The sequence below is a fragment of the Salvelinus fontinalis genome, chromosome 18 (genome assembly GCF_029448725.1).
Source record: "Salvelinus fontinalis isolate EN_2023a chromosome 18, ASM2944872v1, whole genome shotgun sequence".
NCBI lineage: Eukaryota > Metazoa > Chordata > Actinopteri > Salmoniformes > Salmonidae > Salvelinus > Salvelinus fontinalis.
In genome coordinates this window covers 61062261-61085810 of record NC_074682.1, presented here as the reverse complement: position 1 = coordinate 61085810, position 23550 = coordinate 61062261, and the positions used below count along the sequence as shown (strand labels likewise).

The window sequence follows — 23550 nt, the reverse complement described above, 5'->3', positions numbered from 1 at the left end:
CACATGGTTATGGTTTACAGGGGCCAGAGGAATGTCATGACAAATGGTTAGGGTTTACAGGGGCCAGAGGAATGTCTCGACACGTGGTTAGGGTTTACAGGGGCCAGAGGGATGTCATGACACATGGTTATGGTTTACAGAGGCCAGAGGGTTGTCATGACAAATGGTTAGGGTTTACAGGGGCCCACACAAATTGCTGTGTTGTATACTGTGTTGTGTTGTATTTAATGTTGTGTCATGCTGCCCTGTCTCCTCTCCCCAGACCCTGCTGGCTAAGGCCCTGTATGACAACATAGTATACTGTCCTGTCTCCTCTCCCCAGACCCTGCTGGCTAAGGCCCTGTATGACAACATAGTATACTGTGTTGTATTCTGTCCTGTCTCCTCTCCCCAGACCCTGCTGGACAAGGCCCTGTATGACAACATAGTATACTGTCCTGTCTCCTCTCCCCAGACCCTACTGGCTAAGGTCCTGTATGACAACATAGTATACTGTGTTGTATTCTGTCCTGTCTCCTCTCCCCAGACCCTGCTGGACAAGGCCCTGTATGACAACATAGTATACTGTCCTGTCTCCTCTCCCCAGACCCTACTGGCTAAGGCCCTGTATGACAACATAGTATACTGTCCTGTCTCCTCTCCCCAGACCCTGCTGGCTGCGGCCCTGTATGACAACATAGCCGATTGCAGTGATGAGCTGGGCTTCAGGAAGGGAGACGTGGTTACAGTGCTGCAACAGGAGGTAGAAGGGAGCTGTGGTTGGTGGATGTGCTTTCTGTCTGGACGACAAGGCCTGGCCCCAGCCAATCGCCTGCAGCTCCTACCACTGGCCCCACCCCAGACCCCGGCTCAGACCCAGGTATGACTGTGTGTGTTAGGGTTGAATATTTTCCTGGTGTTTTACAAACGTTCCATTTTTCTCTCCCGAGTAACCCGGTATTTCCCGTTAAAACCGGAAGTGTGGTACAAAAGCATTATAAAGCATATAAATAGGACTATGTCTGGATTAGACTGGAGCTACGATTGAAAATTCAAGCCTGATGCAACCAGAGTCTGATGAGCCAAGAAGTAAATACATTTAATGAGCACTACACATAAAGCCGATACATAAAGATTAATAAAGAGCAGTGATACTATCCAGAGCAGTGATACTAACCAGAGCAGTGATACTATCAGAGCAGTGATACTATCAGAGCAATGATACTATAAAAGCAGTGATACTATCCAGAGCAGTGATACTATCAGTGATACTATCCAGAGTAGTGATACTATCAGTGATACTATCCAGAGCAGTGATACTATCCAGAGTAGTGATACTATCCAGAGCAGAGATACTAGTAGTGATACTATCCAGAGTAGTGATACTATCCAGAGTAGTGATACTATCAGAGTAGTGATACTATCCAGAGTAGTGATACTATCAGTGATACTATCCAGAGTAGTGATACTATCAGTGATACTATCCAGAGTAGTGATACTATCAGTGATACTATCCAGAGTAGTGATACTATCCAGAGTAGTGATACTATCAGTGATACTATCCAGAGTAGTGATACTATCCAGAGCAGTGATACTATCCAGAGTAGTGATACTATCCAGAGTAGTGATACTATCAGAGTAGTGATACTATCTAGAGTAGTGATACTATCCAGAGTAGTGATACTATCCAGAGCAGTGATACTATCCAGAGTAGTGATACTATCAGAGTAGTGATACTATCAGAGTAGTGATACTATCAGAGTAGTGATACTATCAGAGTAGTGATACTATCAGAGTAGTGATACTATCAGAGTAGTGATACTATCCAGAGTAGTGATACTATCAGAGTAGTGATACTATCCAGAGCAGTGAGACTATCAAGAGTAGTGATACTATCCAGAGTAGTGATACTAGCCAGAGCAGTGATACTATCAGAGTAGTGATACTATCCAGAGCAGTGATACTATCCAGAGTAGTGATACTATCCAGAGCAGTGATACTATCCAGAGTAGTGATACTATCCAGAGCAGTGATACTATCCAGAGCAGTGATACTATCCAGATCAGTGATACTATCCAGAGTAGTGATACTATCAGTGATACTATCCAGAGCAGTGATACTATCCAGAGCAGTGATACTAGTAGTGATACTATCCAGAGCAGTGATACTATCCAGAGCAGTGATACTAGCCAGAGTAGTGATACTATCAAGAGCAGTGATACTATCCAGAGCAGTGAGACTATCAAGAGTAGTGATACTATCAGAGCAGTGATACCATCAGAGCAGTGATACTATCCAGAGCAGTGATACTATCCAGAGCAGTGGTACTATCCAGAGCAGTGATACTATCCAGAGCAGTGATACTATCCAGAGCAGTGATACTATCCAGAGCAGTGATACTATCCAGAGCAGTGATACTATCCAGAGCAGTGATACTATCCAGAGCAGTGATACTATCCAGAGCAGTGATACTATCCAGAGCAGTGATACTATCCAGAGCAGTGATACTATCAACAGCAGTGATACTATCCAGAGCAGTGATACTATCCAGAGTAGTGATACTATCCAGAGCAGTGGTACTAGCCAGAGCAGTGATACTAGCCAGAGCAGTGATACTATCCAGAGCAGTGATACTATCCAGAGTAGTGATACTATCCAGAGCAGTGATACTATCCAGAGCAGTGATACTATCCAGAGCAGTGATACTATCCAGAGTAGTGATACTATCCAGAGCAGTGGTACTAGCCAGAGCAGTGATACTAGCCAGAGCAGTGATACTATCCAGAGCAGTGATACTATCCAGAGTAGTGATACTATCCTGAGCAGTGATACTATCCAGAGCAGAGACACTAGTAGTGATACTATCCAGAGTAGTGATACTATCCAGAGTAGTGATACTATCAGAGTAGTGATACTAGCCAGAGCAGTGATACTATCCATAGTAGTAATACTATCCAGAGCAGAGATACTAGTAGTGATACTATCCAGAGTAGTGATACTATCCAGAGTAGTGATACTATCCAGAGCAGTGATACTATCCAGAGCAGTGATACTATCCAGAGTAGTGATACTATCCAGAGCAGTGATACTATCAAGAGCAGTGATACTAGCCAGAGCAGTGAGACTATCAAGAGCAGTGATACTATCAGAGCAGTGATACTATCCAGAGTAGTGATACTATCCAGAGCAGTGATACTATCCAGAGTAGTGATACTATCCAGAGTAGTTATACTATCAGAGCAGTGCTACTATCCAGAGCAGTGCTACTATCCAGAGCAGTGCTACTATCCAGAGCAGTGATACTATCCAGAGCAGTGATACTATCCAGAGCAGTGATACTATCCAGAGCAGTGAGACTATCCAGAGTAGTGATACTAGCCAGAGCAGTGATACTATCAGAGCAGTGATACTATCCAGAGTAGTGATACTATCCAGAGTAGTGATACTATCAGTGATACTATCCAGAGCAGTGAGACTATCCAGAGTAGTGATACTATCCAGAGCAGTGATACTATCCAGAGCAGTGATACTATCCAGAGCAGTGATACTTTCCAGAGCAGTGATACTATCAGAGCAGTGATACTTTCCAGAGCAGTGATACTATCAGAGCAGTGATACTATCAGAGCAGTGATACTATCCAGAGCAGTGATACTATCAGAGCAGTGATACTATCCAGAGCAGTGATACTATCCAGAGCAGTGAGACTATCCAGAGTAGTGATACTAGCCAGAGCAGTGATACTATCCAGAGCAGTGATACTGTCCAGAGCAGTGATACTATCAAAAGCAGTGATACTAGCCAGAGCAGTGATACTATCCAGAGCAGTGATACTATCCAGAGCAGTGATACTATCAAGAGCAGTGATACTATCAAGAGCAGTGATACTATCAGAGCAGTTATACTATCCAGAGCAGTGATACTATCCAGAGTAGTGACACTATCCAGAGTAGTGATATTATCCAGAGCAGTGATACTAGCCAGAGCAGAGATACTATCAAGAGCAGAGATACTATCAAGAGCAGTGATACTATCCAGAGCAGTGATACTATCCAGAGCAGTGATACTATCCAGAGCAGTGGTACTAGCCAGAGCAGTGGTACTAGCCAGAGCAGTGATACTATCCAGAGCAGTGATACTATCCAGAGTAGTGATACTATCAGAGCAGTGATACTATCAGAGCAGTGATACTATCCAGAGCAGTGATACTATCCAGAGTAGTGATACTTTTCAGAGCAGTGATACTATCCAGAGCAGTGATACTAGCCAGAACAGTGATACTATCCAGAGCAGTGATACTTTTCAGAGCAGTGATACTATCCAGAGCAGTGATACTAGCCAGAACAGTGATACTATCCAGAGCAGTGGTACTATCCAGAGCAGTGATACTATCCAGAGTAGTGAGACTATCAAGAGTAGTGATACTATCAGAGTAGTAATACTAGCCAGAGCAGTGATACTATCCAGAGTAGTGATACTATCCAGAGCAGAGATACTAGTAGTGATACTATCCAGAGGAGTGATACTATTCAGAGTAGTGATACTATCAAAGTAGTGATACTATCCAGAGCAGTGATACTATCCAGAGCAGTGATACTATCCAGAGCAGTGATACTATCAAGAGCAGTGATACTATCAAGAGCAGTGAGACTATCAAGAGCAGTGATACTATCAGAGCAGTTATACTATCCAGAGCAGTGATACTATCCAGAGTAGTGATACTATCCAGAGTAGTGAAATTATCCAGAGCAGTGATACTAGCCAGAGCAGTGATACTATCCAGAGCAGTGATACTAGCCAGAACAGTGATACTATCCAGTGCAGTGGTACTATCCAGAGCAGTGATACTATCCAGAGTAGTGATACTATCCAGAGCAGAGATACTAGTAGTGATACTATCCAGAGTAGTGATACTATCCAGAGTAGTGATACTAGCCAGAGCAGTGATACTATCCAGAGTAGTGATACTATTCAGAGCAGAGATACTATCAGAGCAGTTATACTATCCAGAGCAGTGATACTATCCAGAGCAGTGATACTATCCAGAGCAGTGATATTATCCAGAGCAGTGATACTAGCCAGAGCAGAGATACTATCAAGAGCAGAGATACTATCAAGAGCAGTGATACTATCCAGAGCAGTGATACTATCCAGAGCAGTGATACTATCCAGAGCAGTGATACTAGCCAGAGCAGTGATACTTATCAGAGCAGTGATACTATCCAGAGCAGTGATACTATCCAGAACAGTGATACTATCCAGAGCAGTGATACTTTTCAGAGCAGTGATACTATCCAGAGCAGTGATACTAGCCAGAACAGTGATACTATCCAGAGCAGTGATACTTTTCAGAGCAGTGATACTATCCAGAGCAGTGATACTAGCCAGAACAGTGATACTATCCAGAGCAGTGGTACTATCCAGAGCAGTGATACTATCAGTGATACTATCCAGAGTAGTGATACTATCCAGAGTAGTGATACTATCAGAGTAGTGATACTATTCAGAGCAGTGATACTATCCAGAGTAGTGATACTATCCAGAGCAGAGATACTAGTAGTGATACTATCCAGAGCAGTGATACTATCCAGAGTAGTGATACTATCAGAGCAGTGATACTAGCCAGAGCAGTGATACTATCCAGAGTAGTGATACTATCCAGAGTAGTGATACTATCAGAGCAGTGATACTAGCCAGAGTAGTGATACTATCCAGATCAGTGATACTATCCAGAGTAGTGATACTATCCAGAGTAGTGATACTATCAGTGATACTATCCAGAGTAGTGATACTATCAGTGATACTATCCAGAGTAGTGATACTATCCAGAGCAGTGTTACTATCCAGAGCAGTGATACTATCAGTGATACTATCCAGAGTAGTGATACTATCAGTGATACTATCCAGAGCAGTGATACTATCCAGAGTAGTGATACTATCAGAGCAGTGATACTATCCAGAGTAGTGATACTATCCAGAGCAGTGATACTATCCAGAGCAGTGATACTAGTAGTGATACTATCCAGAGCAGTGATACTATCCAGAGCAGTGATACTATCCAGAGCAGTGATACTATCCAGAGCAGTGATACTAGTAGTGATACTATCCAGAGCAGTGATACTATCCAGAGCAGTGATACTATCCAGAGTAGTGATACTATCCAGAGCAGTGATACTATCCAGAGCAGTGATACTATCCAGAGTAGTGATACTATCCAGAGCAGTGATACTATCCAGAGCAGTGATACTATCCAGAGTAGTGATACTATCAGTGATACTATCCAGAGTAGTGATACTATCCAGATCAGTGATACTATCCAGAGCAGTGATACTAGTAGTGATACTATCCAGAGCAGTGATACTATCCAGAGCAGTGAGACTATCCAGAGTAGTGATACTATCCAGAGCAGTGAGACTATCAAGAGTAGTGATACTATCAGAGTAGTGATACCATCAGAGCAGTGATACTATCCAGAGCAGTGATACTATCCAGAGCAGTGATACTATCCAGAGCAGTGATACTATCAAGAGCAGTGATACTATCCAGAGCAGTGATACTATCCAGAGCAGTGATACTATCCAGAGCAGTGATACTATCCAGAGCAGTGATACTATCCAGAGCAGTGATACTATCCAGAGTAGTGATACTATCCAGAGCAGTGGTACTAGCCAGAGCAGTGATACTAGCCAGAGCAGTGATACTATCCAGAGCAGAGATACTAGTAGTGATACTATCCAGAGTAGTGATACTATCCAGAGTAGTGATACTATCCAGAGCAGAGACACTAGTAGTGATACTATCCAGAGTAGTGATACTATCCAGAGTAGTGATACTAGCCAGAGCAGTGATACTATCCATAGTAGTAATACTATCCAGAGCAGAGATACTAGTAGTGATACTATCCAGAGTAGTGATACTATCCAGAGCAGTGATACTATCCAGAGTAGTGATACTATCCAGAGCAGTGATACTATCCAGAGCAGTGATACTATCAGAGCAGTGATACTATCCAGAGTAGTGATACTATCCAGAGTAGTGATACTATCCAGAGCAGTGATACTATCCAGAGTAGTGATACTATCCAGAGCAGTGATACTATCCAGAGCAGTGATACTATCAAGAGCAGTGATACTAGCCAGAGCAGTGAGACTATCAAGAGCAGTGATACTATCAGAGCAGTGATATTATCCAGAGTAGTGATACTATCCAGAGCAGTGATACTATCCAGAGTAGTGATACTATCCAGAGCAGTGATACTATCAGAGCAGTGATACTATCAGAGCAGTGATACTATCCAGAGCAGTGATACTATCAGAGCAGTGATACTATCCAGAGCAGTGATACTATCCAGAGCAGTGAGACTATCCAGAGTAGTGATACTAGCCAGAGCAGTGATACTATCCAGAGCAGTGATACTGTCCAGAGCAGTGATACTATCAAAAGCAGTGATACTAGCCAGAGCAGTGATACTATCCAGAGCAGTGATACTATCAAGAGCAGTGATACTATCAAGAGCAGTGATACTATCAGAGCAGTTATACTATCCAGAGCAGTGATACTATCCAGAGTAGTGATACTATCCAGAGTAGTGATATTATCCAGAGCAGTGATACTAGCCAGAGCAGAGATACTATCAAGAGCAGAGATACTATCAAGAGCAGTGATACTATCCAGAGCAGTGATACTATCCAGAGCAGTGATACTATCCAGAGCAGTGATACTAGCCAGAGCAGTGATACTATCCAGAGTAGTGATACTATCAGAGCAGTGATACTATCCAGAGCAGTGATACTAGCCAGAACAGTGATACTATCCAGAGCAGTGATACTTTCCAGAGCAGTGATACTATCCAGAGCAGTGATACTAGCCAGAACAGTGATACTATCCAGAGCAGTGGTACTATCCAGAGCAGTGATACTATCAGTGATTCTATCCAGAGTAGTGATACTATCCAGAGTAGTGATACTATCAGAGTAGTGATACTATCAGAGTAGTGATACTAGCCAGAGCAGTGATACTATCAGTGATTCTATCCAGAGTAGTGATACTATCCAGAGTAGTGATACTATCAGAGTAGTGATACTATCAGAGTAGTGGTACTATCCAGAGCAGTGATACTATCAGTGATTCTATCCAGAGTAGTGATACTATCCAGAGTAGTGATACTATCAGAGTAGTGATACTATCAGAGTAGTGATACTATCCAGAGTAGTGATACTATCCAGAGCAGTGGTACTAGCCAGAGCAGTGATACTATCAGAGCAAGGATACTAGCCAGAGCATTGATACTATCCAGAGCAGTGGTACTATCCAGAGCAGTGATACTATCAGTGATTCTATCCAGAGTAGTGATACTATCCAGAGTAGTGATACTATCAGAGTAGTGATACTAGCCAGAGCAGTGATACTATCCAGAGTAGTGATACTATCCAGAGCAGAGATACTAGTAGTGATACTATCCAGAGGAGTGATACTATCCAGAGTAGTGATACTATCAGAGTAGTGATACTATCCAGAGCAGTGATACTATCCAGAGCAGTGATACTATCAAGAGCAGTGATACTATCAAGAGCAGTGAGACTATCAAGAGCAGTGATACTATCAGAGCAGTTATACTATCCAGAGCAGTGATACTATCCAGAGTAGTGATACTATCCAGAGTAGTGAAATTATCCAGAGCAGTGATACTAGCCAGAGCAGTGATACTATCCAGAGCAGTGATACTATCCAGAGTAGTGATACTATCCAGAGCAGTGATACTATCCAGAGCAGTGATACTATCAGAGCAGTTATACTATCCAGAGCAGTGATACTATCCAGAGCAGTGATACTATCCAGAGCAGTGATACTATCCAGAGCAGTGATACTTTCCAGAGTAGTGATACTATCCAGAGCAGAGATACTAGTAGTGATACTATCCAGAGTAGTGATACTATCCAGAGCAGTGATACTATCCAGAGTAGTGATACTATTCAGAGCAGAGATACTATCAGAGCAGTTATACTATCCAGAGCAGTGATACTATCCAGAGCAGTGATACTATCCAGAGTAGTGATATTATCCAGAGCAGTGATACTAGCCAGAGCAGAGATACTATCAAGAGCAGAGATACTATCAAGAGCAGTGATACTATCCAGAGCAGTGATACTATCCAGAGCAGTGATACTATCCAGAGCAGTGATACTAGCCAGAGCAGTGATACTTATCAGAGCAGTGATACTATCCAGAGCAGTGATACTATCCAGAACAGTGATACTATCCAGAGCAGTGATACTTTTCAGAGCAGTGATACTATCTAGAGCAGTGATACTAGCCATAACAGTGATACTATCCAGAGCAGTGGTACTATCCAGAGCAGTGATACTATCAGTGATACTATTCAGAGCAGTGATACTATCCAGAGTAGTGATACTATCCAGAGCAGAGATACTAGTAGTGATACTATCCAGAGCAGTGATACTATCCAGAGTAGTGATACTATCAGAGTAGTGATACTATCCAGAGCAGTGATACTATCCAGAGCAGTGATACTAGCCAGAGCAGTGATACTATCAAGAGCAGTGATACTATCAAGAGCAGTGAGACTATCAAGAGCAGTGATACTATCAGAGCAGTTATACTATCCAGAGCAGTGATACTATCCAGAATAGTGATACTATCCAGAGTAGTGAAATTATCCAGAGCAGTGATACTAGCCAGAGCAGAGATACTATCAAGAGCAGTGATACTATCCAGAGCAGTGATACTATCCAGGGCAGTGATACTAGCCAGAGCAGTGATACTTTTCAGAGCAGTGATACTATCCAGAGCAGTGATACTATCCAGAACAGTGATACTATCCAGAGCAGTGATACTTTTCAGAGCAGTGATACTATCCAGAGCAGTGATACTATTCAGAACAGTGATACTATCCAGAGCAGTGATACTTTTCAGAGCAGTGATACTATCCAGAGCAGTGATACTAGCCAGAACAGTGATACTATCCAGAGCAGTGGTACTATCCAGAGCAGTGATACTATCCAGAGTAGTGATACTATCCAGAGCAGTGATACTTTTCAGAGCAGTGATACTATCCAGAGCAGTGATACTATTCAGAACAGTGATACTATCCAGAGCAGTGATACTATCCAGAGCAGTGATACTATCCAGAGCAGAGATACTATCCAGAGCAGTGATACTATCCAGAGCAGTGATACTATCCAGAGTAGTGATACTATCAGAGGAGTGATACTATCCAGAGCAGTGATACTATCCAGAGCAGTGATACTATCCAGAGCAGTGATACTATCCAGAGTAGTGATACTATCCAGAGCAGAGATACTAGTAGTGATACTATCCAGAGTAGTGATACTATCCAGAGTAGTGATACTATCAGAGTAGTGATACTAGCCAGAGCAGTGATACTATCCAGAGTAGTGATACTATCCAGAGCAGAGATACTAGTAGTCATTCTAGCCAGAGTAGTGATACTATCCAGAGCAGTGATACTATCCAGAGCAGTGATGCTATCCAGAGCAGTGATACTATCCAGAGTAGTGATACTATTCAGAGCAGAGATACTATCCAGAGCAGTGATACTATTCAGAGCAGAGATACTATCCAGAGCAGTGATACTATCCAGAGTAGTGATACTATCAGAGCAGTGCTACTATCCAGAGTAGTGAGACTATCCAGAGTAGTGATACTATCAGAGCAGTGCTACTATCCAGAGTAGTGAGACTATCCAGAGTAGTCATACTATCAGAGCAGTGCTACTATCCAGAGTAGTGATAGTATCCAGAGTAGTGATACTATCAGAGCAGTGATACTATCCAGAGTAGTGATACTATCCAGAGTAGTGATACTATCAGAGCAGTGATACTATCCAGAGCAGTGATACTATCAGAGCAGTGATACTACCCAGAGCAGTGATACTATCCAGAGCAGTGATACTATCCAGAGTAGTGATACTATCAAGAGCAGTGATTCTATCCAGAGCAGTGATACTATCAAAAGCAGTGATACTAGCCAGAGCAGTGATACTATCAAGAGCAGTGATGCTATCCAGAGCAGTGAGACTATCCAGAGTAGTGATACTATCCAGAGCAGTGATACTATCAGAGCAGTGATACTATCCAGAGCAGTGATACATTTAATGAACCCTTGACCAAAACAGCCCAAATGATTGTGCCGTTATCCCACACATCCTGGGTCTGACCCGAGGTCTGGGGTGGGGCCAGTTATGGCAGGTGCTAATCCAAGATGGCGTAGCAGTTCAGACGTCTTTGTCTTTGTCTTGTCGTGTCCAGTGTATGTATGTTTTTTTCTTCATATATATTTTTTATATATTTTTTATATTTATAACCTCAATTTCATCATACCCTTCTGCAACCCACCTCACCCAATGCGGTACGGATCTGCTATGTTCTATACTATAGAATCGGGAACCCCCAACAGAAGCTAGCCAGCTAACTAGCTACTAGCTAGTAGACAGTTAGCCACTGCTAGCGGTCATCAGCTAACCTTAGCCTGGTCAACTCCTGCCAGTCTGCACAGCGCGATTCAACCCAGAGCATACTGGTCTGCTTTTTCTCCACCAAATCTCCACATCTTCGGATTCCTACCGCAAGCTGTACACCTCTTCACCTGGATCATCACAGCTAGCTAGCTGCTATCCGAGCGGGTACGCCTGGCTAACGTCTCTGTCCCGAAGCAAACACCAGTTACCCTGGAACTAGCATCGTGCTAGGCCCATCTCCTGGCTAGCTGAAGAGGTCCATCAGCCACTTCTTGGGTTACAATACCTATTTTGCCAATTGGCCTGGGCCCCTTTTACTGCAGACATGGAGCCCCGCCGACCCATCACGACTGGTCTACCGACATAATCCGCCCGAGGGGTTGCAATAGGCTCCTCCGTCGCGACGTCCCCTGAAGGCCCATCCGCTAGCCTGCTAGCCGGGGCCCGCTAGCTGTCTAGAGCATATCGGACTGTTAGCTGAAGAAGTCCATCAGCCAATTTCTTGGTCTACAATACCTATTTTGCCAATTGGCCTGGACCCCTTTTACTGCCTACACGGAGCCCTGCCGATCCATCACGACTGGTGTGACGATGTAACCGTCCGAGGGGGCTACAACAGACTCTTCCGTCGCTACGCCCCCCTAAGGCCCTTCTGCTAGCCTGCTTGCCCCGGCCCGCTAGAACATGCGATTCTGGTGCAGCACAAAGTTACAAGGCTAGCGAATTAGTTTTTTAACTTTGAAATATAATAGGGCCTAGTTGTGTAGTTAGTAGGCTGACTCATATTTAACTTTCACAATATCTCCCCTAATGTGTTCAGCCTACATCCTCTTTCTCTAGTGTTGCTTCATTCCTTCCTCGCTTTTCAACAGTTAAATTGAGTACGTTTCCTTGTCCTTCTCTTCATCATTCTAATGACATCCTTGAATAATACAGGACTACAAATAGATGCAGAAGACTAACACTTTTCTTCAAGAAGATTGAATGGTTCTGGGTCTGAATGAATAACTGTTATAGTCTACTACCAACTGAATGGGTCTGAATTAATAACTGCTATAGTCTGCCACCATCTGAATGGTTATGGGTCTGAATTAATAACTGCTATAGTCTACCACCATCTGAATGGGTCTGAATTAATAACTGTTATAGTCTACCACCAACTGAATGGTTCTGGGTCTGAATGAATAACTGTTATAGTCTACTACCAACTGAATGGTTATGGGTCTGAATTAATAACTGCTATAGTCTACCACCATCTGAATGGGTCTGAATTAATAACTGTTATAGTCTACCACCATCTGAATGGGTCTGAATTAATAACTGCTATAGTCTACCACCATCTGAATGGTTATGGGTCTGAATTAATAACTGCTATAGTCTACCACCATCTGAATGGGTCTGAATTAATAACTGTTATAGTCTACCACCATCTGAATGGGTCTGAATTAATAACTGCTATAGTCTACCACCATCTGAATGGTTATGGGTCTGAATTAATAAATGCCATAGTCTACCACCATCTGAATGGTTATGGGTCTGAATTAATAACTGTTATAGTCTACCACCATCTGAATGGTTATGGGTCTGAATTAATAACTGCTATAGTCTACCACCATCTGAATGGTTCTGGGTCTGAATTAATAACTGTTATAGTCTACCACCATCTGAATGGGTCTGAATTAATAACTGTTATAGTCTACCACCATCTGAATGGTTATGGGTCTGAATTAATAACTGATATAGTCTACCACCATCTGAATGGGTCTGAATTAATAACTGTTATAGTCTACCGCCATCTGAATGGGTCTGAATTAATAACTGCTATAGCCTACCACCATCTGAATGGGTCTGAATTAATAACTGCTATAGTCTACCACCATCTGAATGGTTATGGGTCTGAATTAATAACTGTTATATTCTACCACCATCTGAATGGTTATGGGTCTGAATTAATAACTGCTATAGTCTACCACCATCTGAATGGGTCTGTATTAATAACTGCTATAGTCTACCACCATCTGAATGGTTATGGGTCTGAATTAATAACTGTTATAGTCTACCACCATCTGAATGGGTCTGAATTAATAACTGTTATAGTCTACCACCATCTGAATGGGTCTGAATTAATAACTGTTATAGTCTACCACCATCTGAATGGTTATGGGTCTGAATTAATAACTGATATAGTCTACCACCCCCTGAATGGGTCTGAATTAATAACTGCTATAGTCTACCACCATCTGAATGGTTATGGGTCTGAATTAATAACTGTTATAGTCTACCACCATCTGAATGGTTCTGGGTCTGAATTAATAACTGCTATAGTCTACCACCATCTGAATCGTTATGGGTCTGAATTAATAACTGCTATAGTCTACCACCATCTGAATGGTTATGGGTCTGAATTAATAACTGCTATAGTCTACCACCATCTGAATGGGTCTGAATTAATAACTACTATAGTCTACCACCATCTGAATGGTTATGGGTCTGAATTAATAACTGTTATAGTCTACCACCATCTGAATGGTTATGGGTCTGAATTAATAACTGCTATAGTCTACCACCATCTGAATGGGTCTGTATTAATAACTACTATAGTCTACCACCATCTGAATGGTTATTGGTTTGAATTAATAACTGTTATAGTCTACCACCATCTGAATGGGTCTGAATTAATAACTGTTATAGTCTACCACCATCTGAATGGGTCTGAATTAATAACTGCTATAGTCTACCACCATCTGAATGGTTATGGGTCTGAATTAATAACTGTTATAGTCTACCACCATCTGAATGGGTCTGAATTAATAACTGTTATAGTCTACCACCATCTGAATGGGTCTGAATTAATAACTGTTATAGTCTACCACCATCTGAATGGGTCTGAATTAATAACTGCTATAGTCTACCACCATCTGAATGGTTATGGGTCTGAATTAATAACTGCTATAGTCTACCACCATCTGAATGGGTCTGAATTAATAACTGCTATAGTCTACCACCATCTGAATGGGTCTGAATTAATAACTGCTATAGTCTACCACCATCTGAATGCGTCTGAATTAATAACTGCTATAGTCTACCACCATCTGAATGGGTCTGAATTAATAACTGATATAGTCTACCACCATCTGAATGGGTCTGAATTAATAACTGTTATAGCCTACCACCATCTGAATGGTTATGGGTCTGAATTAATAACTGCTATAGTCTACCACCATCTGAATGGGTCTGAATTAATAACTGCTATAGTCTACCACCATCTGAATGGGTCTGAATTAATAACTGTTATAGTCTACCACCATCTGAATGGGTCTGAATTAATAACTGCTATAGTCTACCACCATCTGAATGGTTACGGGTCTGAATTAATAACTGCTATAGTCTACCACCATCTGAATGGGTCTGAATTAATAACTGTTATAGTCTACCACCATCTGAATGGGTCTGAATTAATAACTGCTATAGTCTACCACCATCTGGATGGTTATGGGTCTGAATTAATAACTGCTATAGTCTACCACCATCTGAATGGTTATGGGTCTGAATTAATAACTGCTATAGTCTACCACCATCTGAATGGTTATGGGTCTGAATTAATAACTGCTATAGTCTACCACCATCTGAATGGGTCTGAATTAATAACTGTTATAGTCTACCACCATCTGAATGGGTCTGATTTAATAACTAATTTTGTCTACCACCATCTAAAAGGGTCTGAATTAATAACTGTTATAGTCTACCGCCATCTAAATGGGTCTGAATTAATAACTGCTATAGCCTACCACCATCTGAATGGTTATGGGTCTGAATTAATAACTGCTATAGTCTACCACCATCTGAATGGGTCTGAATTAATAACTGCTATAGTCTACCACCATCTGAATGGTTATGGGTCTGAATTAATAACTGTTATAGTCTACCACCATCTGAATGGGTCTGAATTAATAACTACTATAGTCTACCACCATCTGAATGGTTATGGGTCTGAATTAATAACTGTTATAGTCTACCAACATCTGAATGGTTATGGGTCTGAATTAATAACTGCTATAGTCTACCACCATCTGAATGGTTATGGGTCTGAATTAATAACTGTTATAGTCTACCACCATCTGAATGGGTCTGAATTAATAACTGTTATAGTCTACCACCATCTGAATGGGTCTGAATTAATAACTGCTATAGTCTACCACCATCTGAATGGTTATGGGTCTGAATTAATAACTGTTATAGTCTACCACCATCTGAATGGTCATGGGTCTGAATTAATAACTGTTATAGTCTACCACCATCTGAATGGTTATGGGTCTGAATTAATAACTGTTATAGTCTACCACCATCTGAATGGTTATGGGTCTGAATTAATAACTGCTATAGTCTACCACCATCTGAATGGGTCTGAATTAATAACTGTTATAGTCTACCACCATCTGAATGGGTCTGAATTAATAACTGCTATAGTCTACCACCATCTGAGTGGTTATGGGTCTGAATTAATAACTGCTATAGCCTACCACCATCTGAATGGTTATGGGTCTGAATTAATAACTGTTATAGTCTACCACCATCTGAATGGTTATGGGTCTTAATTAATAACTGTTATAGTCTACCACCATCTGAATGGGTCTGAATTAATAACTGCTATAGTCTACCACCATCTGAATGGGTCTGAATTAATAACTGCTATAGTCTACCACCATCTGAATGGGTCTGAATTAATAACTGCTATAGTCTACCACCATCTGAATGGTTATGGGTCTGAATTAATAACTTTTATAGTCTACCACCATCTGAATGGGTCTGAATTAACAACTGCTATAGTCTACCACCATCTGAATGGTTATGGGTCTGAATTAATAACTGCTATAGTCTACCACCATCTGAATGGTTATGGGTCTGAATTAATAACTGCTATAGTCTACCACCATCTGAATGGGTCTGAATTAATAACTGCTATAGTCTACCACCATCTGAATGGGTCTGAATTAATAATTACTATAGTCTACCACCATCTGAATGGGTCTGAATTAATAACTGCTATAGTCTACCACCATCTGAATGGGTCTGAATTAATAACTGCTATAGTCTACCACCATCTGAATGGTTATGGGTCTGAATTAATAACTGTTATAGTCTACCACCATCTGAATGGGTCTGAATTAATAACTGCTATAGTCTACCACCATCTGAATGGTTATGGGTCTGAATTAATAACTGCTATAGTCTACCACCATCTGAATGGGTTTGAATTAATAACTGCTATAGTCTACCACCATCTGAATGGTTATGGGTCTGAATTAATAACTGTTATAGTCTACCACCATCTGAATGGTTATGGGTCTGAATTAATAACTGTTATAGCCTACCACCATCTGAATGGGTCTGAATTAATAACTGCTTTAGTCTACCACCATCTGAATGGGTCTGAATTAATAACTGTTATAGTCTACCACCATCTGAATGGGTCTGAATTAATAACTGTTATAGTCTACCACCATCTGAATGGTTATGGGTCTGAATTAATAACTGCTATAGTCTACCACCATCTGAATGGGTCTGAATTAATAACTGTTATAGTCTACCACCATCTGAATGGGTCTGAATTAATAACTGCTATAGTCTACCACCATCGGAATGGTTATGGGTCTGAATTAATAACTGTTATAGTCTACCACCATCTGAATGGGTCTGAATTAATAACTGCTATAGTCTACCACCATCTGAATGGGTCTGAATTAATAACTGTTATAGTCTACCACCATCTGAATGGGTCTGAATTAATAACTGCTATAGTCTACCACCATCTGAATGGGTCTGAATTAATAACTGCTATAGTCTACCACCATCTGAATGGGTCTGAATTAATAATTACTATAGTCTACCACCATCTGAATGGGTCTGAATTAATAACTGCTATAGTCTACCACCATCTGAATGGGTCTGAATTAATAACTGCTATAGTCTACCACCATCTGAATGGTTATGGGTCTGAATTAATAACTGTTATAGTCTACCACCATCTGAATGGGTCTGAATTAATAACTGCTATAGTCTACCACCATCTGAATGGTTATGGGTCTGAATTAATAACTGCTATAGTCTACCACCATCTGAATGGGTTTGAATTAATAACTGCTATAGTCTACCACCATCTGAATGGTTATGGGTCTGAATTAATAACTGTTATAGTCTACCACCATCTGAATGGTTATGGGTCTGAATTAATAACTGTTATAGCCTACCACCATCTGAATGGGTCTGAATTAATAACTGCTTTAGTCTACCACCATCTGAATGGGTCTGAATTAATAACTGTTATAGTCTACCACCATCTGAATGGGTCTGAATTAATAACTGTTATAGTCTACCACCATCTGAATGGGTCTGAATTAATAACTGCTATAGTCTACCACCATCTGAATGGTTATGGGTCTGAATTAATAACTGTTATAGTCTACCACCATCTGAATGGGTCTGAATTAATAACTGCTATAGTCTACCACCATCTGAATGGTTATGGGTCTGAATTAATAACTGCTATAGTCTACCACCATCTGAATGGTTATGGGTCTGAATTAATAACTGCTATAGTCTACCACCATCTGAATGGGTCTGAATTAATAACTGTTATAGTCTACCACCATCTGAATGGGTCTGAATTAATAACTGCTATAGTCTACCACCATCGGAATGGTTATGGGTCTGAATTAATAACTGTTATAGTCTACCACCATCTGAATGGGTCTGAATTAATAACTGCTATAGTCTACCATCATCTGAATGGGTCTGAATTAATAACTGTTATAGCCTAACACCATCTGAATGGTTATGGGTCTGAATTAATAACTGCTATAGTCTACCACCATCTGAATGGGTCTGAATTAATAACTGCTATAGTCTACCACCATCTGAATGGGTCTGAATTAATAACTGTTATAGTCTACCACCATCTGAATGGGTCTGAATTAATAACTGTTATAGTCTACCACCATCTGAATGGGTCTGAATTAATAACTGTTATAGTCTACCACCATCTGAATGGTTATGGGTCTGAATTAATAACTGCTATAGTCTACCACCATCTGAATGGGTCTGAATTAATAACTGCTATAGTCTACCACCATCTGAATGGTTATGGGTCTGAATTAATAACTGTTATAGTCTACCACCATCTGAATGGTTCTGGGTCTGAATTAATAACTGTTATAGTCTACCACCATCTGAATGGGTCTGAATTAATAACTGCTATAGTCTACCACCATCTGAATGGTTATGGGTCTGAATTAATAAATGCCATAGTCTACCACCATCTGAATGGTTATGGGTCTGAATTAATAACTGTTATAGTCTACCACCATCTGAATGGTTATGGGTCTGAATTAATAACTGCTATAGTCTACCACCATCTGAATGGTTCTGGGTCTGAATTAATAACTGTTATAGTCTACCACCATCTGAATGGGTCTGAATTAATAACTGTTATAGTCTACCACCATCTGAATGGTTATGGGTCTGAATTAATAACTGATATAGTCTACCACCATCTGAATGGGTCTGAATTAATAACTGTTATAGTCTACCGCCATCTGAATGGGTCTGAATTAATAACTGCTATAGCCTACCACCATCTGAATGGGTCTGAATTAATAACTGCTATAGTCTACCACCATCTGAATGGTTATGGGTCTGAATTAATAACTGTTATATTCTACCACCATCTGAATGGTTATGGGTCTGAATTAATAACTGCTATAGTCTACCACCATCTGAATGGGTCTGTATTAATAACTGCTATAGTCTACCACCATCTGAATGGTTATGGGTCTGAATTAATAACTTTTATAGTCTACCACCATCTGAATGGGTCTGAATTAATAACTGTTATAGTCTACCACCATCTGAATGGGTCTGAATTAATAACTGTTATAGTCTACCACCATCTGAATGGTTATGGGTCTGAATTAATAACTGCTATAGTCTACCACCATCTGAATGGTTATGGGTCTGAATTAATAACTGTTATAGTCTACCACCATCTGAATGGTTATGGGTCTGAATTAATAACTGTTATAGTCTACCACCATCTGAATGGTTATGGGTCTGAATTAATAACTGCTATAGTGTACCACCATCTGAATGGGTCTGAATTAATAACTGTTATAGTCTACCACCATCTGAATGGGTCTGAATTAATAACTGCTATAGTCTACCACCATCGGAATGGTTATGGGTCTGAATTAATAACTGTTATAGTCTACCACCATCTGAATGGGTCTGAATTAATAACTGCTATAGTCTACCATCATCTGAATGGGTCTGAATTAATAACTGTTATAGCCTAACACCATCTGAATGGTTATGGGTCTGAATTAATAACTGCTATAGTCTACCACCATCTGAATGGGTCTGAATTAATAACTGCTATAGTCTACCACCATCTGAATGGGTCTGAATTAATAACTGTTATAGTCTACCACCATCTGAATGGGTCTGAATTAATAACTGTTATAGTCTACCACCATCTGAATGGGTCTGAATTAATAACTGTTATAGTCTACCACCATCTGAATGGGTCTGAATTAATAACTGCTATAGTCTACCACCATCTGAATGGTTATGGGTCTGAATTAATAACTGTTATATTCTACCACCATCTGAATGGTTATGGGTCTGAATTAATAACTGCTATAGTCTACCACCATCTGAATGGGTCTGTATTAATAACTGCTATAGTCTACCACCATCTGAATGGTTATGGGTCTGAATTAATAACTTTTATAGTCTACCACCATCTGAATGGGTCTGAATTAATAACTGTTATAGTCTACCACCATCTGAATGGGTCTGAATTAATAACTGTTATAGTCTACCACCATCTGAATGGTTATGGGTCTGAATTAATAACTGCTATAGTCTACCACCATCTGAATGGTTATGGGTCTGAATTAATAACTGTTATAGTCTACCACCATCTGAATGGTTCTGGGTCTGAATTAATAACTGCTATAGTCTACCACCATCTGAATGGTTATGGGTTTGAATTAATAACTGCTATAGTCTACCACCATCTGAATGGTTATGGGTCTGAATTAATAACTGCTATAGTCTACCACCATCTGAATGGGTCTGAATTAATAACTACTATAGTCTACCACCATCTGAATGGTTATGGGTCTGAATTAATAACTGTTATAGTCTACCACCATCTGAATGGTTATCGGTCTGAATTAATAACTGCTATAGTCTACCACCATCTGAATGGGTCTGTATTAATAACTACTATAGTCTACCACCATCTGAATGGTTATGGGTTTGAATTAATAACTGTTATAGTCTACCACCATCTGAATGGGTCTGAATTAATAACTGTTATAGTCTACCACCATCTGAATGGGTCTGAATTAATAACTGCTATAGTCTACCACCATCTGAATGGTTATGGGTCTGAATTAATAACTGTTATAGTCTACCACCATCTGAATGGGTCTGAATTAATAACTGTTATAGTCTACCACCATCTGAATGGGTCTGAATTAATAACTGTTATAGTCTACCACCATCTGAATGGGTCTGAATTAATAACTGCTATAGTCTACCACCATCTGAATGGTTATGGGTCTGAATTAATAACTGCTATAGTCTACCACCATCTGAATGGGTCTGAATTAATAACTGCTATAGTCTACCACCATCTGAATGGGTCTGAATTAATAACTGCTATAGTCTACCACCATCTGAATGCGTCTGAATTAATAACTGCTGTAGTCTACCACCATCTGAATGGGTCTGAATTAATAACTGCTATAGTCTACCACCATCTGAATGGGTCTGAATTAATAACTGTTATAGCCTACCACCATCTGAATGGTTATGGGTCTGAATTAATAACTGCTATAGTCTACCACCATCTGAATGGGTCTGAATTAATAACTGCTATAGTCTACCACCATCTGAACGGGTCTGAATTAATAACTGTTATAGTCTACCACCATCTGAATGGGTCTGAATTAATAACTGCTATAGTCTACCACCATCTGAATGGTTACGGGTCTGAATTAATAACTGCTATAGTCTACCACCATCTGAATGGGTCTGAATTAATAACTGTTATAGTCTACCACCATCTGAATGGGTCTGAATTAATAACTGCTATAGTCTACCACCATCTGAATGGTTATGGGTCTGAATTAATAACTGCTATAGTCTACCACCATCTGAATGGTTATGGGTCTGAATTAATAACTGCTATAGTCTACCACCATCTGAATGGGTCTGAATTAATAACTGTTATAGTCTACCACCATCTGAATGGGTCTGATTTAATAACTAATTTTGTCTACCACCATCTAAAAGGGTCTGAATTAATAACTGTTATAGTCTACCGCCATCTAAATGGGTCTGAATTAATAACTGCTATAGCCTACCACCATCTGAATGGTTATGGGTCTGAATTAATAACTGCTATAGTCTACCACCATCTGAATGGGTCTGAATTAATAACTGCTATAGTCTACCACCATCTGAATGGTTATGGGTCTGAATTAATAACTGTTATAGTCTACCACCATCTGAATGGGTCTGAATTAATAACTACTATAGTCTACCACCATCTGAATGGTTATGGGTCTGAATTAATAACTGTTATAGTCTACCAACATCTGAATGGTTATGGGTCTGAATTAATAACTGCTATAGTCTACCACCATCTGAATGGTTATGGGTCTGAATTAATAACTGTTATAGTCTACCACCATCTGAATGGGTCTGAATTAATAACTGTTATAGTCTACCACCATCTGAATGGGTCTGAATTAATAACTGCTATAGTCTACCACCATCTGAATGGTTATGGGTCTGAATTAATAACTGTTATAGTCTACCACCATCTGAATGGTTATGGTTCTGAATTAATAACTGTTATAGTCTACCACCATCTGAATGGTTATGGGTCTGAATTAATAACTGTTATAGTCTACCACCATCTGAATGGTTATGGGTCTGAATTAATAACTGCTATAGTCTACCACCATCTGAATGGTTATGGGTCTGAATTAATAACTGTTATAGTCTACCACCATCTGAATGGGTCTGAATTAATAACTGCTATAGTCTACCACCATCTGAGTGGTTAAGGGTCTGAATTAATAACTGCTTTTGTCTACCACCATCTGAATGGTTATGGGTCTGAATTAATAACTGTTATAGTCTACCACCATCTGAATGGTTATGGGTCTTAATTAATAACTGTTATAGTCTACCACCATCTGAATGGGTCTGAATTAATAACTGCTATAGTCTACCACCATCTGAATGGGTCTGAATTAATAACTGCTATAGTCTACCACCATCTGAATGGGTCTGAATTAATAACTGCTATAGTCTACCACCATCTGAATGGTTATGGGTCTGAATTAATAACTGTTATAGTCTACCACCATCTGAATGGGTCTGAATTAACAACTGCTATAGTCTACCACCATCTGAATGGTTATGGGTCTGAATTAATAACTGCTATAGTCTACCACCATCTGAATGGTTATGGGTCTGAATTAATAACTGCTATAGTCTACCACCATCTGAATGGGTCTGAATTAATAACTGCTATAGTCTACCACCATCTGAATGGGTCTGAATTAATAATTACTATAGTCTACAACCATCTGAATGGGTCTGAATTAATAACTGCTATAGTCTACCACCATCTGAATGGGTCTGAATTAATAACTGCTATAGTCTACCACCATCTGAATGGTTATGGGTCTGAATTAATAACTGTTATAGTCTACCACCATCTGAATGGGTCTGAATTAATAACTGCTATAGTCTACCACCATCTGAATGGTTATGGGTCTGAATTAATAACTGCTATAGTCTACCACCATCTGAATGGGTCTGAATTAATAACTGCTATAGTCTACCACCATCTGAATGGTTATGGGTCTGAATTAATAACTGTTATAGTCTACCACCATCTGAATGGTTATGGGTCTGAATTAATAACTGTTATAGCCTACCACCATCTGAATGGGTCTGAATTAATAACTGCTTTAGTCTACCACCATCTGAATGG

The 23550-nt window shown here is 40.2% G+C and overlaps 1 protein-coding gene across 1 annotated transcript in view; it reads left to right on the top strand.

Annotated features, from left to right (window-relative positions):
* Positions 1 to 23550, top strand: part of cass4 (Cas scaffold protein family member 4) — a 162384-nt gene that overhangs the window by 85495 nt on the left and 53339 nt on the right. The window contains exon 2 of the mRNA XM_055869994.1: positions 647 to 859. Within this exon, the coding sequence (XP_055725969.1) occupies positions 647 to 859 (213 nt within the window). The remainder of the gene's footprint in view (positions 1 to 646; positions 860 to 23550) is intronic.